At 48.9% G+C, this 18,038-nt stretch overlaps 2 protein-coding genes across 3 annotated transcripts; one reads left to right on the top strand and one right to left on the bottom strand.

The window, feature by feature from the left end:
• Window positions 1-739: 739 nt before the first annotated feature.
• On the bottom strand, window positions 740-4,465 carry SSNA1 (SS nuclear autoantigen 1). Its single transcript, XM_069747749.1, has 3 exons — window positions 4,349-4,465; window positions 2,100-2,299; window positions 740-944 (listed from the first exon to the last, which is right to left on the bottom strand). The coding sequence occupies exons 1-3, from the start codon at window positions 4,398-4,400 to the stop codon at window positions 846-848; spliced, it is 351 nt and encodes a 116-aa protein (XP_069603850.1). The 5' UTR covers window positions 4,401-4,465; the 3' UTR covers window positions 740-845.
• ANAPC2 (anaphase promoting complex subunit 2) lies at window positions 4,455-17,820 on the top strand. 2 transcript variants are annotated; one of them, XM_069747747.1, is made up of 13 exons: window positions 4,455-4,796; window positions 5,500-6,122; window positions 6,529-6,661; window positions 8,140-8,308; window positions 8,506-8,625; window positions 10,508-10,625; window positions 10,808-10,983; window positions 11,343-11,484; window positions 11,636-11,711; window positions 11,787-11,990; window positions 14,382-14,511; window positions 14,761-14,996; window positions 15,348-15,697. In XM_069747747.1, exons 1-13 carry the CDS (start codon window positions 4,554-4,556, stop codon window positions 15,558-15,560), a joined length of 2,583 nt encoding a protein of 860 aa, XP_069603848.1. In that variant the 5' UTR covers window positions 4,455-4,553; the 3' UTR covers window positions 15,561-15,697. The 2 variants fall into 2 exon arrangements, with proteins under 2 accessions (XP_069603848.1, XP_069603849.1); XM_069747748.1 differs by having other exon boundaries at window positions 4,457-4,781; window positions 15,348-17,820.
• The last annotated feature ends 218 nt before the right edge of the window (window positions 17,821-18,038 follow it).

The following is an 18,038-nucleotide window of genomic DNA, read 5'->3' as shown; positions in this document are numbered from 1 at the left end:
TGGAACGCACAAGCACCCGGTCGGAAGCCTGCATATACCGGCGCACAAGCGCACCGCGAGACCACCTAGATCCCGGCGTGCTGGAGGCAGAAAGGCGCTGCTGACCGGCACACCCAGTCCTATGCAGCCCTGTAGCGCTTTTTCTGCACGCCCGATGGCAGTGCAGCGTGCAGACTTATGCTAGTTTTTAGGGAGGGTTGCGCTGCACCTCCCACAACCACAGAGGGACCCCCCTGGATGTTGTCGCTGCTGCATCTTACCTGGGGAGGTGACCGCGAATTCCTTGTCACCTCCCCCGCACACCCTGTCGGCTCACAGCTCCCAGCGGTGGCGCTTCGGGTCACCACCCTAGCCGAGGCAGAGGGACCCCAGCTGCCTGAATCGGACTGGTTGGCCCCGGAATTCCAACGATGACTGGTAAGTCCGTAGGTCTCCCATCAAGGACAGGAAACCAACTGATGCAGGAGAGTGGTACCGCCTTTTTATCCGTAGGTTTCCTGTCCTTGGTGGGCGGATCCCCTCTCTCCGTGGTGCCGTCATGGGCGATCAGAGAAAAAAAGCTTGGAAACTGCAACGCTGAGAATGTCCTGGCAGCCTACAGCCACATATGGACAGATACTGAATATATTAGATGCATCACCGAGGGTACGGGCATTAATATAAGGGGACGAATAAAGAGGGAGACTCAAGGGTTACTACAAAGGGGAGAGCTCACACAGAACGGACACAGATCCCAGGCTCCTCTGTAGGCTGCGCCATTTTTATTATATTACAGCTCAATATAAAAATACTATAATACACCGTCATATCATCCCCTCACCCCATGAACATTCAGTCCGGTCTGGTCACGTGCTGGAGGCATTTCCTCGTGCATCAGTGGCTTTACCAAGATTACCCGCCTCCCTCTTGAGGACGTTCAGTAAAGTCTGTGAGCTTTCCAGGATCTGTAATAAACCCAGAAAGAGAAGCTGAAGACTCAAATATCTGCTTCACGTGCTGATCCCATAAGAATATACTGTAACTCCTATAATACTGCCCTCAATGTACAAGAATATAACTACTATATTACTGCTTCCTACGTACAAGAATATAACTGCTATAATACTGCCCCCAATGTACAAGAATATAACTACTATAATACTGCCCCTATGTACAAGAATATAACTACTATAATACTGCCCCTATGTACAAGAATATAACTACTATAATACAACTCCTATGTACAAGAACATAACTCCTATAATACTGTCCCTATGTGCAAGAATATAACTACTATATTACTGCTTCCTATGTACAAGAATATAACTGCTATAATACTGCCCCCTATGTACAAGAATATAACTACTATAATACTGCCCCTATGTACAAGAATATAACTACTATAATACTGCCCCTATGTACAAGAATATACCTACTATAATACTGCCCCCTATGTACAAGAATATAACTACTATAATACTGCCCCTATGTACAAGAATATAACTACTATAATACTGCCCCTATGTACAAGAATATAACTACTATAATACTGCTCCTATGTACAAGAATACAACTACTATGTTCCTGCCCCTTGTGTAGAAAAATATAACCACTATAGGGGTTCAGTCACACCAGTGTATACATCGGACGAGTGCAATCTGATTTTAATGGGGCAGTGGTGATGCAGTTTTTTTTTTTTTTTCCAGGGACAGAAGCTGTCAGTGTTAAAACAAAAAATAAAACAAAAAAACAGGATGCTGCAATTTCACTTTGAAATCGTATGCCACTCACCCATTCTAGTCTATAGGTGCAGAAATCAGACTGCACTCGGATGACATCCAAGTGCAGTTCGATTTCCACGAACTCACAAAATGAAGAAGATGGGAGAAATTGTGCCCTCCATCTTTTCCTCACAGTGTGCTATGGTTCTCTTGTCTGAGAAAATCAGATCACACTATGCTGACACTGATCAGAATGTCATTTGCGGAGTCGGCCAGGTTCTCTCGGATGACAGAATCTACAACCGTCTGACCATAGCCTCTCCGTTCTATTCTTGTACATGGGGGTAGTATTCTCTGTTGTGCCCACAGTATATGACGATGCCTAGCGCTAGTCTCTACCTTCATGTATGCAGCCTGTGTTTCGGCAATGGTTTTATCGAACTCATTCCGAGACGCCATTTTCCTGGCGAGGCTCTCGTTGACCCTGGACAGATTTTCGGTGAGGACCCGGATATCGTTCTGCAGTTTGTTCTTCTCCTCCTCCTCTTGCTGGATCTGTCGGTTCAGTTCGTCCCTTTTGCTGCAGAGATCTTCAACACCTAAAGCATCAGGGAAGACAAACACTGAAGTGGGGACACGCACAGGAGCGAAGGTACAAGAGGGGGATGACTTGTGGGTGGTGCCACCATACACTTCTACAGCAAGAAAGGAGGCTTCTTTGAGGGGTCAGTGGTTATCATGGGGTCAGGTATCATTAATCAGCAATATTCAATCCCTCAGAAAGCCACTAAGAATCATCACAAATGTGAAAGCCCAGAAGCAGGGAGAGGACAAGGCGCAGGTGGGGGGGACAGGAAGGGTGACGGCACAGGCCCAGGGAGAGAGGTATGGGACGGGAAGGGTGACTGCACAGGTCCAGGTAATGGGGGGGTGCCAGGGAGGGGGACAGGAAGGGTGACGGCACAGGCAAGGGGGAAGGACAGGAAGGGTGACGGGACAGGTCCAGGGAGGGGAGGGGAAGGGGGGATAAGGGGGCTGGACAGGAAGGGTGACGGCACAGGTCCGGGGGGGGGGGGGGACTTTTAGGGTGACGGCGCAGGCCCAGGTAATGGGGGAGGACAGGAAGTGTGACGGCACAGGTCCAGGGAGGGGGGAGGACAGGAAGGGCGACGGCACAGGTCCAGGTAAGAGGGGAGGACAGGAAGGGTGACGGCACAGGTCCAGGGAGGGAGAGAGGGGGCAAGGCCCAGGGAGGGGGGAGGACGGGAAGGGTGACAGTACAGGTCCAGGTAATGGGGGAGGACAGGGTGACGGCAAAGGCCCAGATAATGGGGGAGGACAGGAAGGGTGACGGCAAAGGTCCGGGGGAAGGGGGGGGGGGACGGTCGTGAAGGGTGACTGCACAGGCCCAGGTAATGGGGGAGGAAAGGAAGGGTGACGGCACAGGTCCAGGTAATAGGGGAGGACAGGGAGGGTGACGGCACAGGTCCTGGGAGGGGGGAGGACAGGAAGGGTGACAGCACAGGCCCAGGCAATGGGGGAGGACGGGAAGGGTGACGGCACAGGCCCAGGGGGGGGGGGGGGGGGGAAGGATGGGAAAGGTGACGGCACAGGTCCAGGTAAGGGGGGAGGACTGGAAGGGTGACGGCAAAGGTCCAGGTAAGGGGGGAGGACGTGAAGGGTGACGGCAAGGGTCCAGGTAAGGGGGGAGGACGTGAAGGGTGACGGCAAGGGTCCAGGTAAGGGGGAGGACGTGAAGGGTGACGGCACAGGTCCAGGTAATGGGGGAGGACAGGAAGGGTAACGGCACAGGCCCAGGTAAGGGGGGAGGACAGGGAGGGTGACGGCACAGGCCCAGGTAAGGGGGGAGGACAGGAAGGGCGACGGCACAGGTCCAGGTAAGGGGGGGGGAGGACAGGAAGGGTGACGGCACAAGTCCAGGGAGGGAGAGAGGGGGCAAGGACTAGAAGGGCGACGGCACAGGTCCAGGGAGGGGGGAGGATGGGAAGGATGATGGCACAGGTCCAGGTAATGGGGTAGGACAGGAAGGGTAACGGCACAGGTCCAGGTAATGGGGGAGGGAGGGAAGGGTAACGGCACAGGTCCAGGTAAGGGGGGAGGACAGGAAGGGCGACGGCACAGGTCCAGGTAAGGGGGGAGGGCAGGAAGGGTGACAGCACAGGTGCGGGGAGGGAGAGCGGGGGAGAGGACTAGAAGGGTGACGGCGCAGGCCCAGGTAAGGGGGGAGGACAGGAAGGGTGACGGCACAGGTCCAGGGAGGGAGAGAGGGTTAAGGACTAGAAGGGCGACGGCACAGGTCCACAGAGAGGAGGGGATGGACGGGAGGGGTGAACAGGAAGGGGCTCATGCAGGTCTGTAGAAGGGAAGGGGGACAGGACGGGGGGGTCAAGGTACAGTTCAGAGGAGACGAGGTTAACAACAGGAGGGTGACGACGCAGATCTGGGGGGTGAAGAGGACGGGAGGGGGTCACAGTGCAGGGGGAGAAGAGGATAGGTTCAGGGGTGATGCGCATGTCCGGGACAGGAAGGAGGTCGGGTGCAGATACAGGAGGTAAACAGGTGAAAGTGAAAAACCTCAGAGGCGAGGTTGAGCCACATCCCCGGGTTCCGCCATGGCGGCTCCTCACATTTCACCAGCTCGTTGTTGTAGGTCTGCAGCGCGGCTCCCTGCTGGGTCATGGCTCCTGAACTAACGACCGCTCGCTCGGAGTCACTCCCCCCACCCCACAGCAGAGCTCCGCCCCTTTACCAGTCACAAGCCTATAAGAAGCGGAGAGGTGCATCATGTGACCGCACACACTAAGCCGGTCCCGGAATCTGTGCAGTGACGTCATGCGGTGCAGGCCAGCGTTCCTCGCTGCCATGGAGATGGCGGGCAGCCCGTCTCTGCTACGTCATCAGCAGCAGCCGAGCGCGAGTCAGCGATGTGCGACGCCCGGGCTCTCGGTGACAAGCGGTAGAAGGCAGAAAGAGACCATGTCACAGTCTAACCTGGAGGATTTGTCCGCCGCCTGGAACACCCTGAGCATCGGCCTGGTGCCCGCCTCCGCCCTCGGTTTGGTCAGTGACTCAATGGTGATCCACGTACTTCATACTGAGACTTGTAGTGCTGCTAATAAACGCTCATTCATTTCATATGTAGAGCCCAATACAAAGCTCACAGCCCGTCATTGTACATAACACATACATTCTCCAGAGCTGCACTCGCCACTCTGTATGTACACAGTGACTGAACCAGCAGAATAGTGAGTGCAGCTCTGGGGTATAATACAGGATGTAACTCAGGATCAGTTATGTAATGTATGTACACAGTGACTGCACCAGCAGAATAGTGAGCGCAGCTCTGGAGTATAATACAGGATGTAACTCAGGATCATTACAGGATCAGTAATGTAATGTATGTACACAGTGACTGCACCAGTAGAATAGTGAGTGCAGCTCTGGAGTATAATACAGGATGTAACTCAGGATCAGTAATGTAATGTATGTACACAGTGACTGCACCAGCAGAATAGTGAGCGCAGCTCTGGGGTATAATACAGGCTGTAACTCAGGATCAGTAATGTAATGTATGTACACAGTGACTGCACCAGCAGAATAGTGAGCGCAGCTCTGGGGTATAATACAGGATGTAACTCAGGATCAGTAATGTACTGTTAGTACGCAGTGATGTATACAGGATGTCTGTCAGGATGAGTAATCTGATATAATTATTCGCTATAGGCTTTATAGTCTCTGCGTTTGCAATATATATAACATTTTGGGTCTTCTCGCACAGGCTGCCCCCAGATCCGGTCTTGAGTCTTATCAGGAAGATGACCTGAAAGCAGCTCTGGAGGTTCTTCTGGAATATGATCTTCACTCCGTCCTGGAGGAATGGTTCACAGAGGTGCTGCAGATGGACTTGCAGAGGAACATTGCCCCTGAGTTCTGGAATGGGATGAACCAGCAGGAGAACTCTGTAGAGGAGCAGCAGTGCACCGCCCTCTTGCTGGACACCTTCCGCCTCCTAATTACCCGGCTAGACCCTTATTTAAAGAGCCTGGACATTTTGGGTAAATGGGCAGATATGGCCCTGCTGCCCGGTTCAGACTCTCAGACCTTACGGGAGAAAGTCTTTACTATGATTAAAGCCATCCTCTTCTTCTCCACCTCCAAGTCCTTCCAGAGTATGATCCAACAGTTCTACAGCCGCACCTTCAAGATCTTCATGAGGCAGAAGAAGAGGGCGTCAGACAGCGCGAGCGACTGCGACAGCAGCATGGACGAGAACGAGCGGGAGAGGAGCTCCGAGGACCGAGCAGAGGACGAGGGGGACGAATGTGCCGGCTGTGAATGCAGCAAAGATCAGTGCTGGTGCCAGGCCGCCATGGAGCAGTTTCTGGAGCTCAATGGGATTTTGTAAGTAACCCCCATTTAGGGCTACGGGAAAGCAATGGTAGAACTGGAATTGGAGGCCGTATCATGCAGCGTTCCCAGTGGCAATGCCTCCAACCAATCCATGCTCCTCGGTGGATCTATCCTGCATGGAGCGGGTCAGGAGCTGGTCCTCATACACACGGCTGATGCCGGCTGTGCTATCGCTGGGATCCAGACACTGATAAGGTTCAAGGGGACAAAAAAATTAGGGGCAAGGTTAATGGGTTTGAAAAGTTTAAGAAATATGAAAAAGATGGAAAATAAAAATCCCATCAAAGGTCGTACATGGCTGATGGATCAGAAGTAGCTAAGTGATCAGTGTGCAGACATCCCCCCAGATAATGGTGTCGGTGGGGTCCAGACTGACGCCTGTTCATCTGATCTGCAGCCACAGGTTAAATCTGCTGGAGAGAATCTGCTCCGAGCCGGTGACCACCCTCCTGCACAAAATGATCGAGCTGAGGATGGAGAAGAGATGTCGGGGGGATTACGAGAGGTCCTTCCTTAATGAGTTTCAGGAGGTAAGAAATGCCCCCCTATACGATCTGTAGCCCCCCTATAGTAAAGAGATGGAGAACCCAGGGTTCATATTGCTTGTGCTGATTTCTTAAAGGAACACTCTGGGTAAAACTCATATCCTGTCATGCTCACCTAGGTCCTGCGCCTGGCGCTACACAGAGTGCAACTTTTAACTGGAGTGCTCCTTTAAGAGGTTACTATAATAATCTTTGCAAAAAAGAAAAAAAAGAGCATGAACCGCACATCCCAAAATCATACGTTGATCTAAAGCCGCTAGGCAAAAATTAATATAACTGAATATGAGGTTTTCAGTTTAACATTCTGATCAGACTGTATGAAGCCCACTGCCACTTCACGGCAAACCTCGTAGTGGGTCCTATCGCCCTAACGGAGCGGAGCCGTGCGGCGCCCACCGCCACAGCGGCCATGCACCAGCAGGGCGGATGGCCTGTTGCCCCATAGCACCCATGCTGCGAGACTGAGCCCCCATGACTCCAGACCGCGCCGCCCCACCAGCACAAAGCCACAGCAACAATGGCCGCCACACAGCACCAACACCAAAATGAAGGGAGCACTTAAACTCACCTTCCTCCAGCTCTTCAGTGAGAGCCAAAATGGGCTAGACCCCTAACTTTGCAGTCTCCTGCTAATTAAAATCACCTGTGCCAAATGGGAGGAGTGCTGGTCCAAGAAGAAGACTAGAACATGCTTTGCAAAAAAGAAAAAAAAAGAGCATGAACCGCACAACCCAAAATCATACGTTGATCTAAAGCCGCTAGGCAAAAATTAATATAACTGAATATGAGGTTTTCAGTTTAACATTCTGATCAGACTGTATGAAGCCCACTGCCACTTCACGGCAAACCTCGTAGTGGGTCCTATCGCCCTAACGGAGCGGAGCCGTGCGGCGCCCACCGCCACAGCGGCCATGCACCAGCAGGGCGGATGGCCTGTTGCCCCATAGCACCCATGCTGCGAGACTGAGCCCCCATGACTCCAGACCGCGCCGCCCCACCAGCACAAAGCCACAGCAACAATGGCCGCCACACAGCACCAACACCAAAATGAAGGGAGCACTTAAACTCACCTTCCTCCAGCTCTTCAGTGAGAGCCAAAATGGGCTAGACCCCTAACTTTGCAGTCTCCTGCTAATTAAAATCACCTGTGCCAAATGGGAGGAGTGCTGGTCCAAGAAGAAGACTAGAACATGCTTTGCAAAAAAGAAAAAAAAGAGCATGAACCGCACAACCCAAAATCATACGTTGATCTAAAGCCGCTAGGCATAGGACCCACTACGAGGTTTGCCGTGAAGTGGCAGTGGGCTTCATACAGTCTGATCAGAATGTTAAACTGAAAACCTCATATTCAGTTATATTAATTTTTGCCTAGCGGCTTTAGATCAACGTATGATTTTGGGATGTGCGGTTCATGCTCTTTTTTTTCCTTGTTACTATAATAATGCTCTGTTTTATTTCGGTAGTGGATCGAGAAGGTGATTGGCTGGCTGAGCAAAGTCTTCCTGCAGGACGGCTCGTCGTCCACTCCGGAGTCCAGCAGCACCCTGAAGCGATGGCGCTGCCACGTCCAGCGTTTTTTTTATCGCCTCTATGCCAACATGCGCATCGATGAACTGTTCTGCATCATCAGAGGTGACTATGGGGGAGGAAAGCAGGATTAAAAACATGGCTGCTTACTTCCAGAATTTGCGCCACAGTGGTGCTTGGGTTATGGCAGGTATCGCAGTGAATGGGGTTGAGTTGCAATTCCACACACGTCCTGTGCACAGATGTGGCGCCGTTTCTGGAGAAGCAGCCATGTTTTTTCCTATCCTTTATTCTGTGTCCAGATTTCCCTGAGTCAAAGCCAGCCATCGAGGATTTAAAGTTCTGCCTGGAGCGGACCAATCAGAGGCAGCAGCTGCTGTCATGTCTGAAGACGGCTCTGGAGACCAGACTGCTGCACCCAGGTAAGAACCGCGACTCCCGCATACAAACTACTGCTCTCTGTTCTCAGCCTTTCCAGCTTATACTTGTGGGCAGTCTGCCTCTGGATGGAAGGAGTGAGACATAGAATTTATTGTGCGCAGTTATCCGCATATCTGTGACGGGCGAACCTCGTGGGGTCTCGGCTATTTGTTTGCTTACTCCGTCATCTCATAGGTCATGGAGTTACGAAAATAAAACTAAAACACAACAATTCCTCCAAAATTGGATTTTTTATTTATTTATTTTTTAGGTGAAGTTACTTAAAAACAGTCATTTTGCCATTTTTATTTTTTTTTGTAATGTTTTCTCTTCCCTAATTTTGATATTTAATGACTATAGACAATGCCGTTTGCATGTTTTAGGTTCTGTCTCAAGTTTAGCGAGAGGGGGACAATGTGAACTTTAGTATTTTTAATGTCTCTTATTAGATCCCTTAGGGGGACGCTTATACAATTACACCGCTCGTGTCAGAGGTCTCCGCTGCTCCCCTTCTGGGTGTTTGTGAAAGGATAAGGGGGATGAAGTTTAGGAGCCATTTTGTTGGTGACTGTCAGTAATACTGACAAGTACAGTGAAAAACAAAGAAAAAGAGGACCTGCCTATTACAGGGATCACAAAACATAAAGAACCAAAATGTTGTTATTGCTAAACCAACTAAGCGATGTGAGCCCATGGTAAGGCTACGTCCTGCCTCCCCCATCATGAAATAATGTCCTAGTACTGGGAGCAAATGCAAGCAGGACAGCAAATGCCCGACGCTTGTCACCAGGCGAAACTGGCTTCCTCAGGGGCTCAAGGCGCAGTAGCGCGGGTCTGAGATAAGTACTTACAGAAACTAGATAAAATCAGAAACAGCCGGTTAAACTGACTTGGAGCCGCGGGATTGCAGGAGGCGCTGTCCGTGCGTGCCGGGACGTGATGTAGTGCCACTGTACACAACGGTTATTATGGAAATTCCCAGGTAGCGCATGCGTGAAGGGACAGGTACAGTGTCAGGACGGCCGGAAGCACAGATTTTGTTAGTTGGTGCTGCTCGCTGTATCATAAGCTGAGGTTAGATACGTGGAGTGTATCCCGTCCATGATTAGATACGCTTAGAGTAACACATCCTGGAATTAGATACAGGGCTCAGTGTAGTATCACGTGATGGGATGAGATATTGAGCTCAGCGGAGTGTATCGCACAGGAAGGGGTTAGATACGCTGTACGTAATTTATGGAAGATGTGACCTAGCTGCATCCACTTCTATGGGAGCAGTGGTGTAATGGCAGCTGTGATGGACGGTGACATCAGTAAGAACACTGCTCATCAGAGTAACCGAGTCACTCTGTATAATGGCCCCACATAGTGCTCCATACAGTGTAATGTGCCCCGTATATTGTTCCATACAGTACGATGGGCCCCACAGCATAATGTGCCCATGCTGGTATATATATATCCCTTATTCTGGGCCCTATCCTGGTATATATATGTCCCCCTCATCCTAATGTATATGTACCTCCATCATGGCCCCTCCTTCCTGGTATATGTCCCCCATATATTCAATACATAGAAATAACTATTAAACGCTTCTGCTCGCCTTCCCTCATCCCAGGCAGCGCGGCGTGTTCAGAGCCCAGCAATATGACGACTTCCCTGCTGTGCTCGGAACCGGTGCGGTGATCGCAGCCTCTACTGGAATACTGATGCCCCCAAATGCAAATTGCAGCCCCCAGTGGTTGAAGTAAAATTTAATAAAGAGAAAACTATTCAAGTGGTACATTTAATTTTGTATTAAAAATAATTGATTTGTATAATTATTAATATAAAAAATTGCGGCCCCCTTCCCTTTAATTAACCCCTCGTCTGACATCTCTCCCACAGGAGTAAACACGTCCGACATCATCACTCTGTACATTTCTGCCATTAAGGCTCTGCGGGAGCTGGACCCTTCCATGGTGATTCTGGAGGTGGCCTGTGAGCCGATCAGGAAATATCTAAGGTAAGATCCGGCCCGATCACTGGATCCTGAAAATCCACAGAAAGCATAAGATGGGTGTGGGACCCGCTAGGTTCTTTGTGACATTGCTTGGACGCCATGTGATGCCTTATTATCCCCTGGGGGGCGCTGTATGGTGGATATTGAACACACTGTACACTGCTCTAATTCCACGCTGTCCCCAGGACTCGGGAGGACACCGTGCGGCAGATTGTTGCTGGTCTGACTGGTGACGCTGAGGGAGATTTGGCCAACGAGTTGTCAAAGGCCGACCCGGTGGTTCTGGAGAACGGGCAGGAGAGTGACGACGACGTGTCCGAGCCGGAGGACTGGACGCCGGACCCTGTGGATGCGGACCCCGGTGTGTATGAGAGCCCAGCCATGATCCTCTGTTCTGTTCCATCCTTTGTCACGCATTGACCCGACATTTGGGATTATCCTGTATCCCCTTCCCAATGCCGGGGTGCGGGTGTATGGAGCGAAGTCCTCACTTACCAAAAAATAAAAAAAGTTTATAAGTCTTGTAAAAACGAGAGAAAACAAAAGGGCAAAAATGAAAAATTGCCGCAGCATGAAGGGGTTAAGGAGCCCTCTGCTCGCATTCCACCTAATGACGTGGATGGTTTTGGGATCCTGTGCCTCGCCCCCCGGCCTTGCACTAGGCCTAACGCTGCATACACGGAGTGTCCGGTCCTAGTATTCCTCCTTCTGTGCTTCCAGGGAAAAGCGGCTCCAAGCGTCGCTCCTCGGACATCATCAGCCTCCTGGTCAGTATTTATGGCAGCAAAGAGCTGTTCATTAACGAGTACAGGACCCTGCTTGCTGACAGACTCCTGCACCAGTTCAGCTACAGCTCTGAGAGGTGAGGAAAGCAGTGTTTCATGCGCTACAAGTCCCAGGATAACAATTCCTGCAGTCTCCTGATTCTAGGGAGTTGCTATAAGAGGAGTTTTCCCATGCATTTGCCAGCTGTGCACGTAGTTTCTGAAACTTTTTCCATTTTTTTCTTCTAGGGAGATCCGCAATGTGGAGCTATTGAAGCTGCGGTTCGGAGAGGCTCAGATGCATTACTGCGAGGTCATGCTGAAGGTACCGCGCCATTATCACTGGCCATTCATGTGATTTCACAAGGGATCATGTAACTAGAAAACCTCCTCCTCCCAGGACATGGCAGATTCGCGAAGGATCAATTCTAACATCCGCGATGAAGAGGAAAAGCTCCCTGAGGAAGAGAGGCCGCCATTTAACCTGGTGTCAGTCATACTGTCCAGCGAGTTCTGGCCGGCACTGAAGGAAGAGAAGCTGGAATTACCAGACCAGATCAAAGAAACTATGGATATGTACACCAGAAGATATGAGAAGCTCAAGGTGCAGGGCTGCCTGAATGCGAATGTTGACTTCATTTCTTCTAAATGAGTGTAGTACTACATTTAGCCTCCGGGTGTCAGTGTTCTGCTTCATTCAGATTGCCCGAGAATTGGAAGGTGAACAGTGCCACCTGCAGGCTGAAAGTGTAATTATGAATATGAAAAGTGAAAGCTCTTCCTGTATGAAGTTTGATGCTGTCTTATCAGCGCCTTCACCCAGGAGAGGATTTTTCATTTCGCTTTTTTTTGTTTGTTTGTTTCTTCTTCCCCCACAGACCGCCATCAAGGGCTTTTTTTTAAATTTGCAGGCCGAATTCTAGTTTTGAATGCCACCATTCATATTACCATCCAAAGCAATGAAAAGTTGGGGGGGGGAAAAGCGTTATTTTTTTTTTTTTTTAGCGGCTAAAAATTTTGAGAACTTGGTAAAAATAGAAAAAATATATAATTTTGGATATTTCTATTTTCTCAAACCCATATTGACATCCTTGGAGTCGTATGAGGGTTTTATAATTTGTGTAGTGAGTTTTTCAATGATACTATTTGGGGTACATGTGATGATGTGATCGCCTTCTTTTCCTTTTTTTTAGGAAGGTGTCAATGTAAATAATTTGATATTTTGAGCGGAAGTTTGCAGATGTAACTTGTAGTAATACTGAAAATGTATTTTTTTTTTACTTTTAAAGGAAGCAATTCGCTAATTAAAAAATGTGTGTGTGTATATATGTATGTATATATATGTGTGTGTATATATATATATATACACATACACACACACACACACACACACACACACACACACACACACACACACACGCACACACATATTACAGTACAGAGCAAAAGTTTGGACACACCTTCTCATTTAAAGATTTTTCTGTATGTTCATGACTATGAAAATTGTACATTCACACTGAAGGCATCAAAACTATGAATTGCCACATGTGGAATTATGTACTTAACAAAAAAGTGTGAAACAACTGAAAATATGTCTTATATGGTTCTTCAAAGTAGCCACCTTTTGCTTTGATGACTGCTTTGCACACTCTTGGCATTCTCTTGATGAGCTTCAAGAGGTAGTCACCGGGAATGGTCTTCCAACAATCTTGAAGGAGTTCCCAGAGATGCTTTGCACTTGTTGGCCCTTTTGCCTTCACTCTGCGGTCCAGCTCACCCCAAACCATCTCGATTGGGTTCAGGTCTGGTGACTGTGGAGGCCAGGTCATCTGGTGTAGCACCCCATCACTCTCCTTCTTCGTCAGATAGCCCTTACACAGCCTGGAGGTGTGTTTGGGGTCATTGTCCTGTTGAAAAATAAATGATGGTCCAACTAAACACAAACCGGATGGAATAGCATGCCGCTGCAAGATGCTGTGGTAGCCATGCTGGTTCAGTATGCCTTCAGTTTTGAATAAATCCCCAACAGTGTCACCAGCAAAGCACCATCACACCATCACACCTCCTCCATGCTTCACGGTGGGAACCAGGTATGTAGAGTCCATCCGTTCACCTTTTCTGCATCGCACAAAGACACGGTGGTTGGAGCCAAAGATCTCATATTTGGACTCATCAGACCAAAGCACAGATTTCCACTGGTCTAATGTCCATTCCTTGTGTTCTTTGGCCCAGTTGTTTCACACTTTTTTGTTAAGTATATAAATTCACATGTGTTAATTCATAGTTTTGATGCCTTCAGTGTGAATGTACAATTTTCATAGTCATGAAAATACAGAAAAATCATTAAATGAGGAGGTTGGTCCAAACTTTTGGTCTGTACTGTATTATATATATAATTTCATTCGCCATTTATAAAACCATTTTTTTTTTTTTCTTACCACGCTCTCTTCTAGTCCCCGTCTTTCTTCTATACACTGCATATCTGTTACATACTAGCCCCCGTTGTGTGAGGTGTACTGTTCCTCAGCCCACTCCATGCATTGCACCCAACGTAGGATGCGTCTCCATCTTCATGCATCTAAGGTTCCAGCGCTGTGTAAGGCCTCATTCACACATCATTGTTTGTATGCCTAAACCAGCAGTGGAACCTTAATATTCCTCTGCATCATTGAAAGATTGACATTTGTTTTGTGCTTTGGAGACATTTCTGTTTTTGGCGTAGCGGTGACTGATGCCTAAGAGTAAGTTCTGCAACTGCAAGATCTCTGCTTGCTGGTAATGAATGGGAACCCTTTTTTTTTTTTTTTTTTGTCTACATGCAGAAAATCCATGCACAGCAGAGGCTTTGTATGAACCCCAGTCCGATACACTTTACAGCCCTGGCGAGGGATTATCTAGACTGGAAATTGGAATTGGATTTTAGCCTCTAAAGTTTAATAAGAATGCTCTCGTCCATGAGTCAGCACAGGTATTAATTTCATTCCGGTCCTTTCAGGCTATGCGGACGCTGAACTGGAAGCATCACCTTGGCTTAGTGAGCTTGGATTTGGAGCTGGCGGACCGCACCCTGTCCTTCTCCGTATCTCCGGTACATGCAGCCATCATCCTAAACTTCCAGAATAAAAGTAAGCACCGGCGGACCCAGGTATAGGCCGTCATTCACCATTTCTGTCTAGATAGATGGCCGCCGTGTTCATGAATCGCCGTTTATCCAATAGATTAGACCTGCCTGATCATGCTTACTGCAGGACCGTACCGACCGATCGTCATCTAATTAAATGAACGATGTAGAAATGACTACTTATGGAATGCTGGGAGTTGTGGTTTTGTGGTTCTTTATAAGCTTAATATTTGTGGAACACTTCCTACCATAGGTACTTGGACCTTAGAAGAACTGAGCGAGGTGCTGAAAGTCCCGGTTACCTCTCTGCGGAGGAAGATGACCCTCTGGCTTCAACAAGGCGTCCTCCGAGAGGATCCGCCCGGGACCTTCACGGTCATCGAGGAGGAGCAGAAGGATCAGGCTGAGAAGGTGGTCCTGATAGACAGTGACGAGGAAGGGGATTCTGCTATGGCTTCTCAAGCAGATCAGAAGGAAGAGGAGCTTCAGGTGGGTGCCTAGAGAGAAGTCATTAACTTGTCACCCCAATGGGGCACAAGGGCTTGGTGTGGATTGGGTCTGTTTATACCTGGGGAAATCAACATGGCTTCCATTCTAGCCCCTGCAGGAAACTACTGTAACTGGGAGCTTAATAGCAGCCATGTCTTCCAGCTCTTATGTATGCAAGTGGGTATTCAGAGTTGCCATTCAGGACTCTAGGAAAGCTTGGTGACCATTCTTCTTGCACGCTTTGATTGCAGCCATATTGGTTGTCACCCAACTCCTCCAGAATCAGGTAACCGGAGATGTAGGTAAAATGTAAATGGCCGCTCTTCTGATCCTCCTCCTCCTCCCCTGCAGCTCTTCTGGACCTACATCCAGGCGATGCTGACCAACCTGGAGAGCCTGCCCCTGGAGCGGATCCACAGCATGCTGAAGATGTTTGTGATGACCGGACCGGTGGTGACTGAGATCGATATCCAGGAACTGCAGGGATTTCTGCAGAAAAAGGTCAGCGATCAGCAGTTGGTGTATTCTGGAGGGGTGTACAGGCTACCCAAGAACTCCAGCTAATAATGACTACCCCTCCCCCCAAGACTGATGGGATCCCAGCGTCCATCCCCACTGGTAGTGTCTGCGGGATCGATGCTGCTGCTGCTGCATTATGGCTCCACAATTACTTCCCATCTTTCCGACTTGGATGACATCTTACAGTAATGACTGCTCAATACGATGGATATGTTTAGGATAATAAACTCTTTTGTTACCGTGGAAAATGGTTCTTCATGGGAGAGTAACCCCAGATCTCGTATACATGGTGTAATACTGGGAGTGACCACCAGGTGGCACACAAGTCCTATCCCGCGCTCCAGGCTGCGCTGCTCACATCATGGCTCTCTATAGGGTCAGGCTGTGGGAAGATTACAGTGCGTGTTCCCATAATTACCACTCCGGCTGCACTAGGAGGATATTTGCTGTGGGCGTCCGCCTTGTTCCGACGCAGTAATAGGTGACCTGCAGTCCCGTATACATCCTGACTCGCCACCTCAGAGATGGCGTCTTATGGAAATATAGCTGATTAATTATGTGAAAATGGTCGGGCTTTAAGTCTACTGGTTGTCGGTGAATGGCGACAGTCCGCTGTCCTGAGCTGACGCAGGCGCGAGGCTTGGTACCAGGGGTCCGGCTCCTCTCAAGTTGTGAGCAATGTTCCTATTCATGTCGGCAAGCAGAGCTTTTGATTTTGGTGGAAGTTTTGCAAACTGTGACTCCAGCCGGACCAGGGGTGCCTGTATGTCTGGAGCTGCCGTACCTCCAGACACACACAAGGGAGCAGTGTGCGGACTGTGTCCACGAGTGAATCGTCTGCACTGTCATCTCTGTACTATTGTCCTGCCTGTCACTTGGAAATGCTGGTGGTTGTAGTGTGGGAACGGCATGGCTGCTGGTGTGGGACTGGTTACTGTTACCCCATGACCTTCATTTCCATAGACCCCCAGCACAGAGCATCTACAACAGTTGTGAGACTACAACTCCCAGCATATGGCTGAATGGGCATCACAATAGCTGGATTATCTCCTGTTTCTGTTAGTAATGCTGGGTTACTAGCTTCTGTTCTAAGACGCCGAGCGTGTTGCTGGCAGGTTGGGGGTTGTAGTCTCACAGGTTTCTGGCCCACTGGAATGATGGGAAGACCCCAGTGCAGCGCTGCCCATCAGTGGGGCTCCAGCATAAGCGAAGATGAAGGGGTCTTTGCAGGTGACGCTTATCATTGCCCAGTGTGTTTTCCTCCCCATTATCGCGATCTCCATTTGCTGCCAGTGACAGGTGACACTCTCGCCGTCTTCCTTCGGAGCCCTAATACTTTTCACTGCAGAGGCTTTGTTACAGTTGCATCCAGGATAGACTTTGCCGCGCACTTCGGACTGATACAAATTCCCTGCGCTGATACATTGCAACATACCCTCAGCAGCGGAGAAAGCTCTTTATACAGAGGTTAGATACTTAGTTCAGATAGTTCTAGGCAAGGAAACGGGTTATTGTAGCTGCGGAGAACAGTCTACTCCTAGCACAGAGGTAATGACCGCACCTGACAGTTCTGAAATAGTCCCGCGCCACACTCCGCCATCTGCTCTGTGACGCTGTCGCCCTGCTCTGCCATAAACGTGTGCCCCCCCGCGTCATACAAATGCAATCTGGACAGCATGAATTCTGCATGAGGACGTAATGGGACAGAACGTGTAGCTCTGCTCATCCTGAGCCCCTTGATGCATGACATGGACGGTCTCCCCAGGGCACTGCACTTCCCAGCGAAGCTAAAAGTCGCCCCTGCCCCCTCCAAATTTATTTAACTCTTGGCACAACAGAGGCACTAATCCCATTCTGATGTATATGACTTTACACCACAATCTCCTTACAGCCCCTCACTGGGACAATGAGATTTCCATAGCTCCACCCCGCGACCTCTTCCCCGACCCTTTCTATAGGTGATAGAAACCTGAAAGCCCGGGAACGCATCCTGCGACCCCGACAGTGACCTCGTATCATAGGCCCCCAATTTGTATTTTCTTATTTTATTGATATCCCGTACTTTATACACCGTGTTTTTTAAAAATATTTTCCGAGTTTAATACTTTTTCTATTGTATTTTTTTTTCTTTTTGCTATTTTAATCTGTCTTTATTATTTTACTTTTTGCTTTTTTATTTTAGGTTTTTTTTATTTTTTTTTAGCCTAGCTAAGATTTGTTACAAGTGTGTGTTTCTATATATTTGTATTGAAATAGACCTATGTGCATGTATATATATTTTAAAATATATTTTTGTTGTTCTATCACTTTCCCTCTGGTTTTGTTATTTATAATATAGGTGGTGATCACCCCCCCAATCTTGAAATGATTTCTTAGCGTCCAAGTGATGGAACCACAATTGCTACTTTTTATTTTGTTTTGTTTTATGTATATTCTAGTCTATTTTTAAGAATTTTATTTATTTTTATTCTACCACAACATTAAAGCTATGTGCACACGTTGCGGATTCTCTGCGGATCCGCA

Source organism: Ranitomeya imitator, chromosome 2 (assembly GCF_032444005.1).
Source record: "Ranitomeya imitator isolate aRanImi1 chromosome 2, aRanImi1.pri, whole genome shotgun sequence".
Lineage (NCBI taxonomy): Eukaryota > Metazoa > Chordata > Amphibia > Anura > Dendrobatidae > Ranitomeya > Ranitomeya imitator.
This window is presented reverse-complemented; position numbering and strand designations above follow the sequence as displayed.